We start from the raw sequence: 18134 nt of genomic DNA on the forward strand, positions 1-18134 counted from the left end.
AGCAGTTTCACGTGGATAAAGCTAAACGTCATACTAATTTATGGATTGTAGAACATGATCATAAACATCAGATTCCCTCCATTACTGTCACGTATTGCCTCGTACCATATAACGTACCAATGTGTTCCCGCACGTAATCATCTACGAAGTACGTGATTAATTCGACGCAAACAGCGTAACTATGGTATACGCCATAAATAAACAAACCTACGTAGTCTCTCTTAAAAACGTTAGTGGGGCGGGATCTTTTCCATGGCTGATGGATTTGATAATAGGTTGAATGCATTGCATTTTTAAGCCAACATTTTCCCAGCCCACAAGTTAAGTCGTCTAAGTTAAACATTAAACGTAATGGCTGGAGATCAACACCCCTTTTACGCCCCTTAACGTGGTCTGAGTTATAAAAACATTACAAGACTTAATACCCTCGCCATCCAGGGCAGGCAGGCAGCGGACACCGTGACAATGATCTGGACAGTGCTCTTACTATGCTATACTCTTATATTACTCTTTGTAATCCTTTCGAATCGCAAAAGGTGAGTACAGTCACTGGGATATTTCTTTTTCCTGTGATATTTTAATAATCTAATTTAACTGGAAGTAGGTTTGTAGTGGGCTGCTTTACTATACTGTACTGTTTTATATGATATCTTAAATGATATATTTCATTTTACGTTTCGGTTATCATGCTGATTGATACTTTGTGTCCCTATAGCATACGTGACAGGCGTGATTTGTCGTGCCTAGTATTAAAGGCTTGTTCCTTATATTTGCGGCGTACAACGGTGAAAACGTGTAACGCCTGTAACATGTGTAGCCTTTTATATTGGATACATACAGCAGGCGCCTTTGCTCAAAGCGACGCTCAAGTAAGGCAAATGGCACATTACACATGCACATACATGCTGTCATTGATCAGCTAGGCAGAAGTGCACCTAGGCTGAGCTCCCCGGGAACGAGGAGCATGAGCTACGCAGCATCTCCCAGGAAAGCAAGAAGCCAATAACACATTCAGTGAACAGAAATACATCATAGGAACATGCAGGGAAGGGTAGAAACTTTTATATTCATTTTGTAATGTTATAGCTAGAATGAAGGATTTGTGAAAATATAAGCAGTTTATAAGTTAAATTATATATAAGTATATATAAATGAATATATACTTATAAAAGAGTATATAAGTATATATAACTTTACGGCAAAGTATGTGATCAGTCGTATGTGTGACGCAATTTAGTGACAGTTACACTGTTCGCATCTTCAACGCTTTTGTATTCAATGTATGAGCCTGTATGCAAGGAAATTTAAAATATTCAAATTTAAAATGGTACCTATTATCCACCCAAAGCACCGATCACTGGTCGACTGTATTCTGAAGGTGAAAAGAGTTTTGCTGATGAATCTCTTAATTATATCTGTATGAGTAAAGTATAGATTGAATAAGATATGAACAGGTCTGTAGCAGAAACTCAGAGGTTATCTCAAAATCTGTACAGGTATGTAGTCATCTGAATAGCTAAAAGTTTTTTTTTTTTGTAAAAGCAACAGAAAACTATGCTGCCAGTTCATCATTATTTTTTCTGACAAAACATTGTAACTGAAATGCAGTTTTTGGGAAGTTACTTTTAAACGGTAGCTTTTCAAGGCACAAACTACTTATGCCTTAAAGGAGCTAAGCTTCCGCCAGGTTTCTGTTTAATAACTACAATCTACAGAGAAAAAGTAGCTAACTACACTGAAGCTATTTCATCGAGTAATACTTAATTTTGTGCTGTATTCTTAAAGCAGATCAATTCAAAATGTGAAACATGATGTTAAAAGTAATTTGAAAATCTATTTTTTAACAATGTAATGTCAGATCACAGTAAGGTTTCAATTGCTGTGTGAAGATTAGAAGGGATACAACAAAAAAGAGATTTTGCTAATATGTCCAAGAACCAAGGAGCTCCTATGCATGTTAATGAAAGTGTCTAAAATACTGTTTGCCGTTAAGTTCTTTTCCAGTTCCTTAACATCCATCCCCAGAGTATTCAAGCAAAAACACCAATCAGAAACACCTAGTCGCCGAAAATGCCCGTCTTTGTAAAGAGAGAAAAATAAAACAGGTCGTTACTTAAGTATTAATCAGAAGTACGTTATTATTATTATCGACTTACTAGCGCGATCTGTTCCGACTGACCGGTCGTAAATCAGCCTATTTTCCATGCAAAATGTAGCCTAGGTATAATAAAACTGTATCATCTTTAAGTCACGTTGTTTGGTGTTTGTACTGCGCCGCGAACAGCAGCCTGAGCGAGAGAATGAATGAGCATCTCGCGAGGATGCTCGTGCTGCTGCAGAAACTCCCCATTCACGCGGGACAGCGCTCGCGCTGCCAGACGGTCTCGGAACGGCCGTAAAGTCAGTCAGTCATAAGACACAAAGGTCGTAAGTCGACCACGACCTGTAGCATTTCACGCTACATCGCTATTTGTTAAAAAAAAAAGTTACTTGCGTCGGTAATTGTAGATAACTGTTCCCCAACACTGCTGAAATGATAAGGGAAGTAATCCAGATTACACCATCATGCGTAGCTAATTACAATTTAATAACATTGAGATGTTATACTAAAGAACAATGTCCATAAGTAATAGCTTTGTCAGCAGAGTGTATATACAACCAGGCATTCTGATTTGAGAGTCTGGAAATCTGATTTATTCTAGTGGCTATGCTGTAGCTGCAAGTCGTATAACATGAAATAATCTTAAATTAGGGATAGAATGAATCAGGGAATTCTTAGACATTATGAGGCTCATGACAAAATGACACCTTGGCCTCCCCCCGCCCCCCACCCAATTTTACACGTCATTTTACATATTCAGTGTCCCTGTGAAGTGTTGGCCCCTCTGAATCTGACAGGGTATCTAAGCCCCCCTGCGCCCCTGGAAAGAATATAGTACACTTCTGAAGAGGTGCTTAAATTGCAGTTAAACCTAAGAAACTCATTTGGATGAGTGAAACAATCTGCTGGATGTTTCACATGCAAAATGCAAGCTTCCCTTTCATAAATTAATAAATTAAAAATGAACTTGTCTCTTAAACGCAGAACCAAGAGAGAACCACCTTTGGACAAAGGCGTTATTCCATGGCTTGGACATGCCCTTGAGTTTGGAAAGGATGCGGCAAAGTTTTTAGCTCAAATGAAAGATAAACATGGAGACATTTTCACGGTAAGCCTTCTTCTGTTATACTGATAAGGTTTAAACAGCTTGTGAAATGGTGTAAAAAAATCATACATTGATATTTATGCTTAATTAAATAATAAAAATAGTAATTAATGTTTAAGCAATTGTTTTTCTTACGTATAGTTATGCATAATACATTCCACTTAATGTACTTCAGTTTCATAGAAAGAGAAGGGTTCCGGAAGGTTCTCAAAAGTAGAAATGAGTGTCACTGCCTAAGGTAAAACAGAGTCGGAGACTAATCTGTCATTATCCTCAGGTGCGTGTAGCAGGGCGCTACGTGACTGTGCTCCTGGATCCAAACTCTTATGACGCCGTCCTGCAGAACTCAGCATCACTGGACTTCAGCCGTTACGCCAAGGTTCTGATGGAGAGGATTTTCCTCTTGCGTCTGCCCCAGTACGATCCCGTTACTGAGAGGGCTGCTATGAATCAGTAAGCGACTTGGTGTACCTCAGTACTCAGAGAACCCAATGAGAATGCATTAACTAGGAAAAAAATCTGTTGCTGTTATATCCTGAACGGTTGACATTAGAAAATTTGTTGTCATGCGTTCTATTCAATGACATTTCATTCTTTGTACGCGACTTCCTTTTTTTTCTAATGTTTTCAATTTCATCCTGCATATTGTCAAGTGACCAAACTTTTTAATATAGCTGCTAATCCCTCAGACGCAAAGACAGACTGTTAGTCAATAGCCCTGGTCATTTAAAGTGGATTTTGTCATCAAGATGGTGCTGGGTAAAAATCAACTAAATGAATGAATCAGCAGTTTGAATAATGACGTTGAACTCAAATGCCTAATGGTTGACCTATGACCTCATTACCATCTACCGCAGGCACTTCCATGGAGAAAACCTGACACACTTAAATGCCACCATGCATAGAAACCTCCAGACCCTTCTGACATCAGACATTCTTCTGAACCGGATGGACTGGAAACAAGATGGACTGTTTCGCTTCTGCTACAGCCTGCTATTCAGGTCTGTCTCCGGTGACATTCGCCCTAGATAAACAATTTACAGAGTCGTCTACGTCGGGCCCCATATTTGTAAGCAAAAGAACGTGTGTAATGTGAACCTTCACGTAGTTTGTGGTCCAAAGAAGAAAATATTGCTGTGTCCTTATTAAACCACCCACACGGACCTCTTTGGTCCATGGACAACAACAGGAAATAAACAGTTTAGTAACATCATAACACTGTAAGTCATTGTAATTAACACAATTAAACCTTCCTATTTTTGTTTTTTAGGGCAGGGTACCTTACACTCTTTGGTTCAGGACAGTACAGCCCGGACACTGTCTACGATGAGTTCAGGAGATTCGATGGACTCCTGACGAAAATGGCCCGGACCACTCTTAAGCCAGGTACTGAGTGGAGGAATGCAGGAAGCAAAACAATATTATTGCTAGCCAGCTAATATTAAAACATGTCAGTTCTGAGGGACTTCTCTGTTTGTGATCTGCACACATGCAGTTCCCCCTTAACTTCCAGTGAGAGTTGGGCCCTGGAAGCTTATATGCAGATCTGCGGCATTTTTTGGGGTCACAGTTTCTTACTAGTGCCATTTAACTATATTATATTGTCATCATAGCTGATCATTCTTCTGCCTCGCCAGACCCCTCACGCCTGTGTCCCCTCAGTCCCTTTGCCTCATAACTGGATTTTTGCTGCCCCTTCCAGTCTTATCTGACCTATCAGTCCTCAGCCTGCCCTCACACATTCAGGGAAGTCCCTGCTTTTTATCTTCGTATCTTACTAACTCTACCCTTGGCCCTTTGTCGGCGACAGAGGAGAAACGTGAAGCCCAGCTGGCGCGTGAACGGCTATGGAGCTTTCTCACATTCATGGGGCCAGACCAGAGGGAGAGGCCTAGTCCCTGGCTGCAGAGCTACCTGAAACGTCTGCAGGAGGAGGGTGCGGACCCGGACACACAGAGGCGGGCCTTGCTGATGCAGCTTTGGGCCACTCAGGTGAGCTGTGACGTTTCATGCAGCTAGAGAATGTGCCACCAGTGGTACACAGAGTGCCAGACCATTATGAGCTATCCCTGCAGGCTTTCATCGCGTCAGTGAATTGATGTCTTTGATCATCCACCTTTCACACGCTGGAACTAATTTGCAAGCCCCACTGCAGAACTTGGCCAGCTGTCCCAACATTAGTTATGGGTCACGTATTGTTAATTAAATCAAAGCAGCTGAAGACGTCAGCTCTGTTCCTGTCACTCAGCCACTGACCCCGTGCAGACAGTGCATTTAGTAAGCTGAGGTGGCAGTATTGGCCTGCTTGTTGCTGTGCCTTCTGGTCTCCTACTCAATGCAGCAGCCTCTACAGGAGGTGACAGTCTGCTGTATTCCCAGAGGAAATCTGTGTGTATCTAAACACATAGCATAACTTGAGTGCAATACCTCAACTTGCCACCTGAGTACAATGTTGGCTTGTGAGTTCACTTGGTAATTGTTTTTTTAATGTGGACTCACTAAGACATTATGGAAAATCAGTTTTTTTTAAATAAAAGGAAGTCTTTATAGAATACAAATGCAAGGTGGGGTTTCATATTTGTTATTCTTCTTCCAGTGAATTTGGAAATCACATGTCTGCAGCCTGTAATGGGAGTTTCTACTCAGCTTCCCCTCTATATGATGGACAGTGGGATAGTGTGCTACAGTCTACCCATTAGAACTCCTGTCCTAATCCCATTAAGGTTTTATTGAAAGATCCAGGACCAGTGGGAATGTAAATAATCTAAAGATGTACTCAAGAAATTGAAAATGGCTCCCACCTTGGTCATCTTGCAGTGCATTCCCCTACCAGTGAATTACCACAGGGAATGGTCATGAAGACTATATAACATATGGGTTATATTCAACTGCAAACATACTGAGCCGCACACAGTGAGGTACCCACAATTACCACGTGCAGTTACATCTCAGGGTCTTATGGTGTGCATCTGGGTCTCTCTCTGTTGCCAGGGCAATACAGGTCCGGCCACATTCTGGCTCCTTGGATACCTGCTGACCTCTCCAGAGGCCATGGAGGCTGTGAAGAGAGAGTTTGAGGGCCTAACGCCTGCAGCAGGGGCATCTGAGGAGACTCTCTGTGAAAATCTGCAGAACACACCTGTGTTTGGTGAGCCTCACTCACGTAGCATTAGTAATTATGGGCTCCTACAGGATCCGGTAGCATTACATCTGAGACAAGATGAGCCTCGACATTTGAAAGGAATGCTTCTAAACTGGGTCAGGATCATTATTCCCCTTAAATTTAGAATGAAACCATAGCTGATTCTCTTTGTCATAAACTGTTGATATGCTATAGCTTTTTTCTTCGTATAAAGTGTAATATATAGGGTAGTACTTCCAGAAAAGGAAAAAGGGTTTAGGTAGCTCCTTGAGTGTATCTTTAAATTATTTACATCCATTCAGCCTTGGATATTTCAGTTCATAAAATCTATCAATCAATGACCATAAAATAAATTAATCAATAACTTAAATTAGTCAATAACCTAAGATTATTTACATTCCCTCAGGTCATACTTTTTCATCTTTCCAACACACAATACCTTCTATTCTTCAGTTATAAATAAATGTACAATATATAAATATGCAATATAAATGATCATCACCAGATAGCATGTAGCATAATATATGGACCCATTTGCCCCAAAAGCCTGAACCTGATAGGTAGATACTAAAGAAATGTCCTGTAGACAGTAGGACCTTAGACCTCATTTACTGCCACACATCTGCCTTCTTCCATTTGGTTGTAGTACCACTGCCCCACCTGCGGTCAGTACCATAAAGTGTGCCTGCAGTAACTCAGAAAGTACCGGCATGAGCCTCTGCTCTGCATCCGGCTAACTGGACTGCATGGTGATGTGCATGGATGTGCATGGAGACGCAGTGCAGCACTGCATCTTATGCGCCCTTGTTTTTTAATGTTCTCAGACAGCGCCCTCAGCGAGGCCCTCAGGCTCACTGCAGCTCCTTTCATCACCCGAGAAGTTCTGGTGAACACCACGCTTCACATGGCGGACGGGCAAGAGTACGACCTCAGGCAGGGAGACAGAGTCTGCCTCTTCCCTTACCTGAGTCCTCAGATGGACCCTGAGATCCACCAGGAACCAGAGGTACAACTGACCCTTAGCTCACACTGCACTGCTCTGCTTGCCTAAAGCCTGCAGTAACCTTTAGCGCTGATGTTAGCCCCTGCTTACTGTATCTCAGTGTTATTTCAGTCTGTCCACTTCACTATGAAAGCAGATTTTGTGCTTACATAATAAAGCAATAAAGAGGTGTTTCACAGATTAGACTCCGGCGTAGTACAAACAAAGGTTAGAGGAATGTCATGGGTGATTTTATCAGCCTGACTTTCAGAGCTGTGTATGGCCAGGAAAGCCCTACAGTTACTGCTGCTGGTGACACAATAGCGATGACTATCCATGAGAGAGCGTGGGTCCTACTCCATATGTAATGAAGCGAGAGGCGTCATTCATCACTTGTCACTAACCTCATGTAATTGTCATCCCTAATTTGGCTCTGTGTCTTTCTGTTCTTCTTTCTCTTTTGGTTTCTTCCCTGTTTTCTGGGTAGAAATACAAATATGACAGGTTTCTCAACCCAGACGGCACGGAGAGGAAGGACTTTTTCAAAGGTGGACAAAAGATGAAGTACTACACCATGCCGTGGGGAGCGGGGAAGAATGTGTGTGTGGGCCGACACTTTGCTATCAGCGGCATTAAGCAGTGAGTGTCCTTGTGGGGGGGGGGAGACCTCTGGTCACCTAGCTGGTCTATAGTCATTGATTAGCCTGGGAGGGGAATCCATCCAGAGCACCGGAGAAATCCGTTTGTCAGTGGCATGCAGAGGCCATGCTGATCTCCTAATGTAGCATCCACAACTGAATGTTACCTTGGTGCCACATCATGGTCCAACCAACAGCTACGGAATTGCGTTGTTATGTTAATAGCAATTATGATGATAATAATAATCACAGTAATGTGCAGTATGTTTGTGCCTGATAAATAGTAGCTAAATCAAGTCATAACCTACTTGAAATGGGTGATGCGTTAAGGACATAAACCCACACATGAGCTTGTGCCCTAACTAGCTTTCCCTCTGGATTGGACAGGTTTTTGTTCATGCTACTCACTCGCTTGGACCTGGAGCTGTGTGATCCAGACTCAGAAATGCCAGTGGCAGATGCCAGCCGTTATGGATTTGGCATGCTGCAGCCAGCAGGAGACCTGCAGATCCGGTACAGGCTCAAAGAGCCGTCATAGGATACAGGGAGAAGAGGCTGACAGAGGACCATTTCAGCTCAGTCTTTAAAACCTGCAACAGTGTTACAACGTTTCTTTCATTAAGTGTTACATTTTTATTTGCCATGAAATTATTTTGTATGTCTCAGCATATTTTAAGTTATAACATTTAACATTTTTAAGTGTCTTGAAGTTGTTTAACTATTATTATTATTATTGTTGTTGTTGTTAATAAATGGGTTAATGTTTGTTTACAAAGTGTCACAATATTGTACTATATAACCAGAACCTCTTAATGTACATACAAATGAAGATTATACTTTTATTGACTGCATCTGTGTCTGGATTATTATTATTATTATTATTATTATTATTATTATTATTACTACTACTACTACTACTAGTAGAAGTAATATGAGTAGCAGCAGCAACAACAGAATCAGTACTCGGCAGTATTCGCATTTTCTCTTGGAATAGCATTAATTCAACTACTTTAGCAGTGTAGTAAAATCTAGTAGATTCTCCAGCTTTCATGCTAAATTACAGTTTTGCATTTGTGTTTGAGGCAGGGACTTTTAAATAATGAGGCTGCTGCTGGTAGTTTAAACATTTACTGACTGCTCATTAATTATGCTGACCCGATGTTTTCGGCGACTGTTAAACAATCTCCCCTCCTGTTCAGCCCTTGGGGAACATGACTGGAAAGTTAAGATTGATGCCCAGTTACGCAAAAACGTAAAGCTGTTTTGACGTCGAGCATTTACTTTTAAGATTTAAAATTAAAGATGTCTTTCTTTGAAGAAATCAACTTCTTTGCCATCAAAACTTGTGCGCGCTTATTTGTTCTGTTGTGGCAGATAGCGATGATTTTGCTTCGGATCTGAGAAACGGGGTTGTGGGCGTGCTTGCGGTAAGTGAGATTTCACCTTTGTCAGTCAATTGTGTACTGTAATAATAATGTGCCTACCGTTTTATAATATAATTTATTATCTTTGCTTGGACTCCTTGCATGCAAGTTGTTTACTTGGAGTCTTAAACGCCACTTGCAACAGCAAACGCGATTGGACCTGCAGTTATTCTTTTCTACATAGACAAAAAAATAAATGCTGGAAAGATAAGTGCAGTTAGATAAACTATTTAAATTAATCACTCATTCTGTTCAATATGTGTATTCTTTAGTAGTAGCGCGGTAAAGACATTGCAGGGCTCAGCGGACGAGATCTATGCACCCATAACATGCTACGCCCAGTCGTTTTATGTGTTAGCAGCGTCCTGGGAAGAGTCAGGTCTTACTCAGATGGTCCAGCAACTTTACATATCCTGCAGAGTAACGGATAGGACGGCACATGTAAAACATAAACATGTATTAATAAGCTGATAATTTAGCTGACAATATTTATACATATTTCTAGCATTTCTCATCTATTCACCCGCTGCCACCTGAAATCTCTTCGTATTAACAAACTGCTATCTAAATTAGGCTGCTACTTCCTCCCCTTCTTGTAGCCAAAGTAAACAGTCTCTTGGAAGAAACAGTTCCGAAGAAACATCCCGTTACAATATTCATCTTGAAAGAAAAACGTTGCAATCGGCCAAATGCTCCTAAGATGTAGAACGGTTCCATATCTTAGGCCTATATATACACTGTACTATATATATATATATATATATATATATATATATATATATATATATATATATATATATATATATAGTATACTGTACATCATACCTTTTTCAAATTTCCTTCTCAACATTTATTCTTGTTGCGATAAATCATCCCTTAACTCTCAGCCTACATAGTATGAATGTAATATGTCTACATTGCCAAAGTATTGCATTACCAAAGGCATGGTATGTTAGTACGACGAATATGTATAGTAATGAAATGCTACACGCCTGTCTTTACTACACCCAAGTATGCGTCAGTAATAAGTGACGTAAAAGACGAGTTATGTCATGTTTACATGATGTGTTTGTCACCGTGAATGTTACTGTATACGGTGAACTGTGGTTCACTGTCATGAAGTAAAATTCTGCTAGGCATGTTATTTCATAGGCCTACATACAATTTCACCGTTTCATCAGCCTTGTAAGGACAATACGCCTATTAAACTATTCCATAATTACTCAATTTATTCGCTTAATTATGTTATAAATATGCTTCTTATGTAGCCCATATATTGTGCTTGCTTGCTTTCATGCTTTCTTTTCGCGTCCCTGTTTATTGCTCATTATGTTTATTGGATCGTCTAGGGCAAGTATCAAACATGTGGCTTTTTTCTAGTACACAAAAGGACTGTGCTGATTATGAAGCAAGGGGAAATGCCACGATTTGCTTAGCCAAACCGGGGGGGGGGGGGGGGGGGGGGGTGTGGATCCGTGCGCAGCCCAGCACATACCAACCGCAAGAGTTAAATATGCCGGTGGTGGTGCTGGAGCCCGTCGGCGGACTCACCACGAGACTCCCCTCTCCTCCCCTCCCCTCTCATCCTCTATTCATCCCTCCCTACTTCCACTCCCCCTCCCCCAGCAGAACCCCTCCGGTTTGTCACCCTCCATGCAGCGACTCCACGATCCGGTATAGAAAATCATATGGATTCCCGACATACTTGTTGATCTTTATTGTTGCACAGAGAGGAAATGTGACTACGAGATGCAGGCTTTTTAAAACCCCTTTCCCAAAATGACAGAGACAGCACATGGAATACGCGCGATAAAGCATTGACGATTTTCCACATTTATTTCCATTGGAGTGGTTTTATGCTTTCTTCCAGGTCGCAATAAAGGTACGTAATTATGTAATTTCAGAAGATGATTTTCTGTCGGAAATAGTCTGTACAAGCGAGGTAATTTGCTTGACTTCTCTTTGCCGAAATAATAGAACAAACTGTACAATCCTGTGAGGTGTGCGGACTTGCCCATCAAAACATTTGTCGTCCCTATCACATTCTCTGGAAAGCAACAAATTAGAGCATTTTAACTAATACAGCTTCCTCTGTAATTTAAGCAATGCAAATAACGCTTACCGGTTATTCTCCTCATTAAAGAGGACGTTGGCTCGTTTATATATTAATTAAATGTACATTTACCTACCACTTTTTACACTGACCATTGGCTTTATGCGTGTCACTGTTATTATTCTATAATATAAGATATTGTACTTTAAGGCGAGACACGAAGATTTGTTTTGCTTAGAAACTCGTTGATAATGTTCGGGTTAATGAAACATTTGAGCGTAAATTAAAATAGCTATACAAACAATAAGACTGGCGTATAACCATCTCAATATGGTTGTGCGTTAAACTTAAAAGTCACTTATGGCTGAAGGATTTTCTGTATGCATTAGAGGTTGAATACGTAAATTCACAGTGCATTGCTTCAATTGTCCATTATTGTCATTTTCAATTGAATTCAGTTGACTTTAAACGCTACGGTACAATAGCCAATTATTTATCGTTATCGTTTTTTTTGTCAGTATCTCCAGTTTCGGACAGGTTACCATCTCCATGATCACCTTCGATTTATTGTAACTTTCTGAATGAATAAATATATGCTGAGCGACTTATATTTAATTAAAGGTCGTAATTGATTTCAGAACTGAGAATTTACAACTGTGTATAAATGTTATCGTTTCTGAGAGTGACAGCGGCGATTTCAGCACTGCTTCCTTGGACAGCGCTCCAAACTAGAGAGTCTTCCTTTCCCAAGAACTTTGTACAGTAGACCTTCTTTGTGACTTAGACCCGATTGAATTATCTATTCCTTTCTCCGGTTAGTACGAATGTTCTTCTCAAGTGTTCATGTGGGTTTTGTCACCATTTTAGACTTGATGTCTTTTGTCTAACCTCCCAGGCGCAAGAATGGAGGAGAGAGAAATCAAATGTAGACGGTAAATCCCTCCCGGATAGAGTCTTCAGGACTGCATGAACTTTTCCAGCCTTGTGGAAAATACTTTTTTAGGGAGGATGAATAAATCCGGGTCAAGATCGATTTCTTCTCTGCCCCCAGAGCCGGTGGAAATTCTGCGACGCAAGGCGGGTACTCGGAGAGTCAAACTTAATGTCGGGGGACTTCTGCATGAAGTTCTGTGGAGAACGCTGGACAGGTTACCCCGCACGAGACTAGGAAAGCTACGAGATTGCAACACCCATGACTCATTAATCGAAATATGCGATGATTACTCTCTGGAGGACAATGAGTATTTTTTTGACAGGCACCCAGGCGCATTCACTTCCATCCTAAATTTTTATCGCACGGGTAAGTTGCATATGATGGAAGAAATGTGCGCCTTGTCCTTTAGTCAAGAGCTGGACTACTGGGGCATTGACGAGATATACCTGGAGTCGTGCTGTCAGGCTCGGTACCATCAGAAGAAGGAGCAGATGAACGAGGAGCTGAAGCGAGAGGCGGAAACTCTAAGGGAAAGGGAGGGGGAAGAGTTCGACAACACGTGCTGTGCAGAGAAACGAAAGAAACTCTGGGATCTTCTCGAAAAGCCAAGTTCATCGCTTGCAGCAAAGGTAGGAGGGCAGTATGTCTTTTGCTTTGGGGGGTGACTTTATAACTGAAATACATACAAATGGAAAATTCAGTTCCCACAGTTCCTATGCCCTTGATCATTTCTATATATGTGGCAGTTGTTATCCTATCAATGTAAGTTGTGCAGTTGAAACCACAACAAATGTTCTCAACGGGGATTTATTAACCAAAATGTTTCCAGTGACAATTGCGGCCCCATGTTTAGAGAATATAAGTTTAAAGATCTCTCTGTAACTTTTTGGGCTGCATGACCCACATCTGTAGGTTATATTCACTAGGGAACTAGTGCGCAAACAAAAAGAATAATCACTTAAACGTTTAAAGGTTAAACCGTCTGAAGGTCCACGAAAGCGTAATTATTCCTGCGCGGGAAGATGATTCACCGCAAGTGAGCACGTGGCCGTATAACAGGCACCTTTTTGCTTTCCAGATGACTGTCATTTATATTTCATTACATCGCAGTTTGTTTATATTCAGCGCTGTTTATTCATTTAGTGGTGTGTAGGGAGAAGGGAGGAACTTGCAATGCCGGCATGTGACGGGCATTTTACAGGCAATAATAATCAGGTGCATATACAAAATGGGAATAAGAATAGAAGAGTTATATAGATAGTTTAGCCATATATAAGCTGTATGTGTGTTCTGAAGATGCATAGGCATGGCGCATTTATTTGTGCATTTCATATGCAGACGTAGATTAAAATGATTCGTAACACTACTGAATGATGCTGAATGCTGAAGTCCTTTGTAATATAAATTATGTTGAATAATTAGTATAGATATCATTACCAATATCAATATTATTACTGAGGCGCAAAATTGACACCTGCTGGCTTAATTTGAATTTATTTGGGCACATGTCAGTACGTATGTGTAGAATCTTGAACATATCTAGTTTGCTATTTACAGAAGCCTCTGACGAACGAGGTTGTCTTGGCAACCTTCAAGACATTGTCTCCATCCTGACTGGAAAGTTATGACGTATATATTGAAACAGAGGGAGACATACACTGTCGAAAGGTTAATTTTTTTATATTGATTCCTTGGTTTATTTTGGCAAATAACATTCGACTCAAAAGATTTTTCAAGTGTCAAATGAATTTTCCACTAGATTCACCAGAATTACTGGTTCAGTTATAATTGTATTGTTCTGTACTTAATATTTTCAGTTGCTTATTATTTATCTTTGTTTGTGTTATGCGTTGATTTGCTGGTATCGGTGCACCACAAGATCATCAGCAGTCCAATATGAAGGTGTTTGCGCAGGGATAGAAACTGTATATAATCTGAAAAAAATGAAGTAGAATTTCTATTATGAGTATTAAAAGGGCAGTAATCAAGTAGCAGGCAGTTGTGATCAGAGGGGTTGTTTGAGGGATTGTTTTAGTTGAGAAAGAATTGTGTGGATACAGAGATGTTTGGGAAGTGGTGAAAATGTTTTTCTTTTTGTCTGTCAAGCAGAGGCTTTATATTGGCCGAACACAGCAGGTATTACAAAACCAGCTAATCCCCTGCAAAGATTCAACTTTCATGGTAGGGGAGGGGGCATTTTTAGATATTTGTACAAAGTAATGATTTTTCTGCTGAAGTGAGCTGCTGCACATATGACACTTTGAGTGAGAATAGAGGAGCAGAAATGCACAAGGATGAGCTGTGCTGCAGTGTGGGAGCTGTGGGAACTGTGGGAAAAGGTAAAGGCACTCAGGAAGGAGACAGTAGTACTGTAAAGTAGGGGGTGCTGATACCCTGAAGAATTCTCATTTTGTGAGAGTGGCTGGAGAGACCAGCAGTGTACATCTCAGACAGTGTCCTAGCATATACAGACAGTGTCCTAGCATATACAGACAGTGTCCTAGCATATACAGACAGTGTCATAGCATATACAGACAGTGTCCTAGCATATACAGACAGTGTCCTAGCATATAAAGACAGTGTCATAGCATATAAAGACAGTGTCATAGCATATACAGACAGTGTCCTAGCATATACAGACAGTGTCCTAGCATATACAGACAGTGTCCTAGCATATACAGACAGTGTCCTAGCATATACAGACAGTGTCCTAGCATATAAAGACAGTGTCATAGCATATAAAGACAGTGTCATAGCATATACAGACAGTGTCCTAGCATATACAGACAGTGTCATAGCATATAAAGACAGTGTCATAGCATATACAGACAGTGTCCTAGCATATACAGACAGTGTCCTAGCATATAAAGACAGTGTCCTAGGATATACAGACAGTGTCCTAGCATATACAGACAGTGTCCTAGCATATACAGACAGTGTCCTAGCATATAAAGACTGTGTCCTAGGATATACAGACAGTGTCCTAGCATATACAGACAGTGTCATAGCATATACAGACAGTGGCATAGCATATACAGACAGTGTCCTAGCATATACAGACAGTGTCCTAGCATATAAAGACAGTGTCATAGCATATAAAGACAGTGTCATAGCATATACAGACAGTGTCCTAGCATATACAGACAGTGTCCTAGCATATTCAGACAGTGTCATAGCATATAAAGACAGTGTCATAGCATATACAGACAGTGTCCTAGCATATACAGACAGTGTCCTAGCATATAAAGACAGTGTCCTAGCATATACAGACAGTGTCCTAGCATATACAGACAGTGTCCTAGCATATAAAGACTGTGTCCTAGGATATACAGACAGTGTCCTAGCATATAAAGACAGTGGCCTAGCATATACAGACAGTGTCCTAGCATATACAGGCAGTGTCCTAGGATATACAGACAGTGTCCTAGCATATACAGACAGTGTCATAGCATATACAGACAGTGTCATAGCATATAAAGACAGTGTCCTAGGATATACAGACAGTGTCCTAGCATATAAAGACTGTGTCCTAGGATATACAGACAGTGTCCTAGCATATAAAGACAGTGTCCTAGCATATACAGACAGTGTCCTAGGATATACAGACAGTGTCCTAGGATATACAGACAGTGTCCTAGCATATACAGACAGTGTCATAGCATATACAGACAGTGTCCTAGGACATACAGACAGTGTCCTAGCATATACAGACAGTGTCCTAGGATATACAGACAGTGTCATAGCATATACAGACAGTGTCCTAGGACATACAGACAGTGTCCTAGCATATACAGACAGTGTCCTAGGATATACAGACAGTGTCCTAGGATATACAGACAGTGTCCTAGGATATACAGACAGTGTCCTAGCATATAAAAACAGTGTCCTAGCATATACAGACAGTGTCCTAGCATATACAAACAGTGTCCTAGCATATAAAGGCAGTGTCCTAACATATACAGACAGTGTCCTAGGACATACAGACAGTGTCCTAGCATATAAAGACAGTGTCCTAGCACATACAGACAGTGGCCTAGCATATAAAGACAGTGGCCTAGCATATACAGACAGTGTCCTAGCATATACAGACAGTGTCCTAGCATATACAGACAGTGTCCTAGCATATAAAAACAGTGTCCTAGCATATACAGACAGTGTCCTAGCATATACAGACAGTGTCCTAGGATATATATGTCATTCTGCAGATTGTCTGCATAACGTGTTTCATCATGTCACATATTCAGAAACAGACTATTATTCAGGATGGAGAAAACTGCTGAGAGGAGATAGTGTGACAGCACAGGGTGCCACACCTGACACTGTACCCTCAGGTACACGTGGCCTCATTACTGACACTTTACTTTAAGCCTGTCCTTCTGTACAGCCCGCTGCCCAAAACTCAATCTGGCCAGGATTCCCAATATGCCAGCGCTGAACTTCAATTCACAAGTGGTCATCTTCGGCAGACATCCATCTGACAGAACTGGGACAGTTTTTCATCCTCTGGGCCACGGACATTAAACGTAGCGCAGCTGCAATTGAAACTGGATTCTTGGGTGTGTGTTGATTTGATCTGTTCATCACTGGGCAGGGACACTGCTCACTGCTCAGCTGCTTTATCTGAATGTCTTTGCTGGTTTGTCTGAATGTCTGTTGTGGGAACAAGGGAGTAGCTAGACATTCTGGTCTTCCTTATAAAATGTTACCTTGGGCCCCCGCCCCCCTTGCATTGTATAATTTTATGTAGTCAAGGGCCCCTGCAAAATACTGGACCCCCAGAATCTGCCAGGGTATCCATGCCCCCCTTCACCCCTGGGTAGGAATAATTTGCTGGTCCACTCAGCCCCCTGACACACAATAACAATGAGCTACAGCAACTCTGCCAAACCACTGTCTTACTGATGTGAATTACAGCTTGTTTTATGCCATTTCATCAACAGTAGCACTTACGAGAACTATATTTAGCCATTTATTTTAGATCAATAGAGGAACCCTCTTTTTGTGCTTGTAGAGTTCCGTCCGTCTGCTGTAAATTACTGGCTATCACCTAGCGCTCAAGAACGGCTCAGATTTTCCTAGTGCTATTCACAAAAACCATTCCAAAATTTCTTACATTTCCATCGTATGCTTACTTTACAATGGTGTGCCACTTTTTTTTTTTGTTCATATCTGTCCTGTAATAAATCATGTTCTTTTTTGCACAGGCAAATATATGGATATACGATTTCCCAGAAGCAATAAATAAAAAATCTTAAGGTAAATCTTAAGGTAAATACTAACTATATTAAGGATTGTTAATTCATAAGAGAAGAAGGTGTTTTGACAGAGAAATTGAGCTTGAAACCTAAATCTTGTCAGTAGCAATAGTAAAACTGAAATCTGTAATAACGGTCTTTTTAGAATGAGCTCCATTTGCTAATTACTCTTCTTTGGGAATTACCACAGCACAGCAAGAGAGCACGTGGAAAATGTGTTTGTCCTCTCTGTTTAACTGAGGCCGACTCTGTTTGAAGAGGTACGGGAGCAGATGGGGGCTTTGATAGCACAGCTGGAAATGCGAGTGAAAGACGTGGTTACTTGGCAACGTCACTGTGCGTTAGGAAATAAAGGCGGCTGTGTAGAGAATGTCTGACTTGAAACAAAACGAAATGGCATTAATGAACCTCTGAGGGGTGGAGACTAAACATGGTGCACAAGCTTTCCGTTCCCAGAAAGTCCTTTCTATTCTAGAAACAGTACTTCAGTTCGAGGGGAA

At 40.9% G+C, this 18134-nt stretch overlaps 2 protein-coding genes across 2 annotated transcripts in view; both read left to right on the forward strand.

The window, feature by feature from the left end:
- Window positions 1-287: 287 nt before the first annotated feature.
- LOC125746990 (prostacyclin synthase-like) lies at window positions 288-8819 on the forward strand. Its single transcript, XM_049021615.1, has 10 exons — window positions 288-536; window positions 3086-3209; window positions 3484-3659; window positions 4064-4207; window positions 4477-4592; window positions 5017-5198; window positions 6198-6354; window positions 7173-7354; window positions 7818-7969; window positions 8356-8819. Exons 1-10 carry the CDS (start codon window positions 466-468, stop codon window positions 8504-8506), a joined length of 1455 nt encoding a protein of 484 aa, XP_048877572.1. The 5' UTR covers window positions 288-465; the 3' UTR covers window positions 8507-8819.
- A 2224-nt stretch (window positions 8820-11043) lies between these two features.
- Window positions 11044-18134, forward strand: part of LOC125746983 (potassium voltage-gated channel subfamily B member 1-like) — a 50399-nt gene continuing 43308 nt past the window's right edge. The window contains exons 1-2 of the mRNA XM_049021602.1: window positions 11044-11274; window positions 12341-13008. Of these exons, the coding sequence (XP_048877559.1) occupies window positions 12412-13008 (597 nt within the window). The 5' untranslated portion in view covers window positions 11044-11274; window positions 12341-12411. The remainder of the gene's footprint in view (window positions 11275-12340; window positions 13009-18134) is intronic.

The sequence above is a fragment of the Brienomyrus brachyistius genome, chromosome 8 (assembly GCF_023856365.1).
Source record: "Brienomyrus brachyistius isolate T26 chromosome 8, BBRACH_0.4, whole genome shotgun sequence".
Taxonomy (NCBI): domain Eukaryota; kingdom Metazoa; phylum Chordata; class Actinopteri; order Osteoglossiformes; family Mormyridae; genus Brienomyrus; species Brienomyrus brachyistius.

Coding starts and splice junctions, on each gene's coding strand:
- LOC125746990 (XM_049021615.1), top strand. CDS start 466: ATGATCTGGACAGTGCTCTTACTATGCTATACTCTTATATTACTCTTT. Junction 4,593..5,016: donor CCGGACCACTCTTAAGCCAG/GTACTGAGTGGA, acceptor TGTCGGCGACAG/AGGAGAAACGTGAAGCCCAG. Junction 7,355..7,817: donor AGATCCACCAGGAACCAGAG/GTACAACTGACC, acceptor TTTTCTGGGTAG/AAATACAAATATGACAGGTT.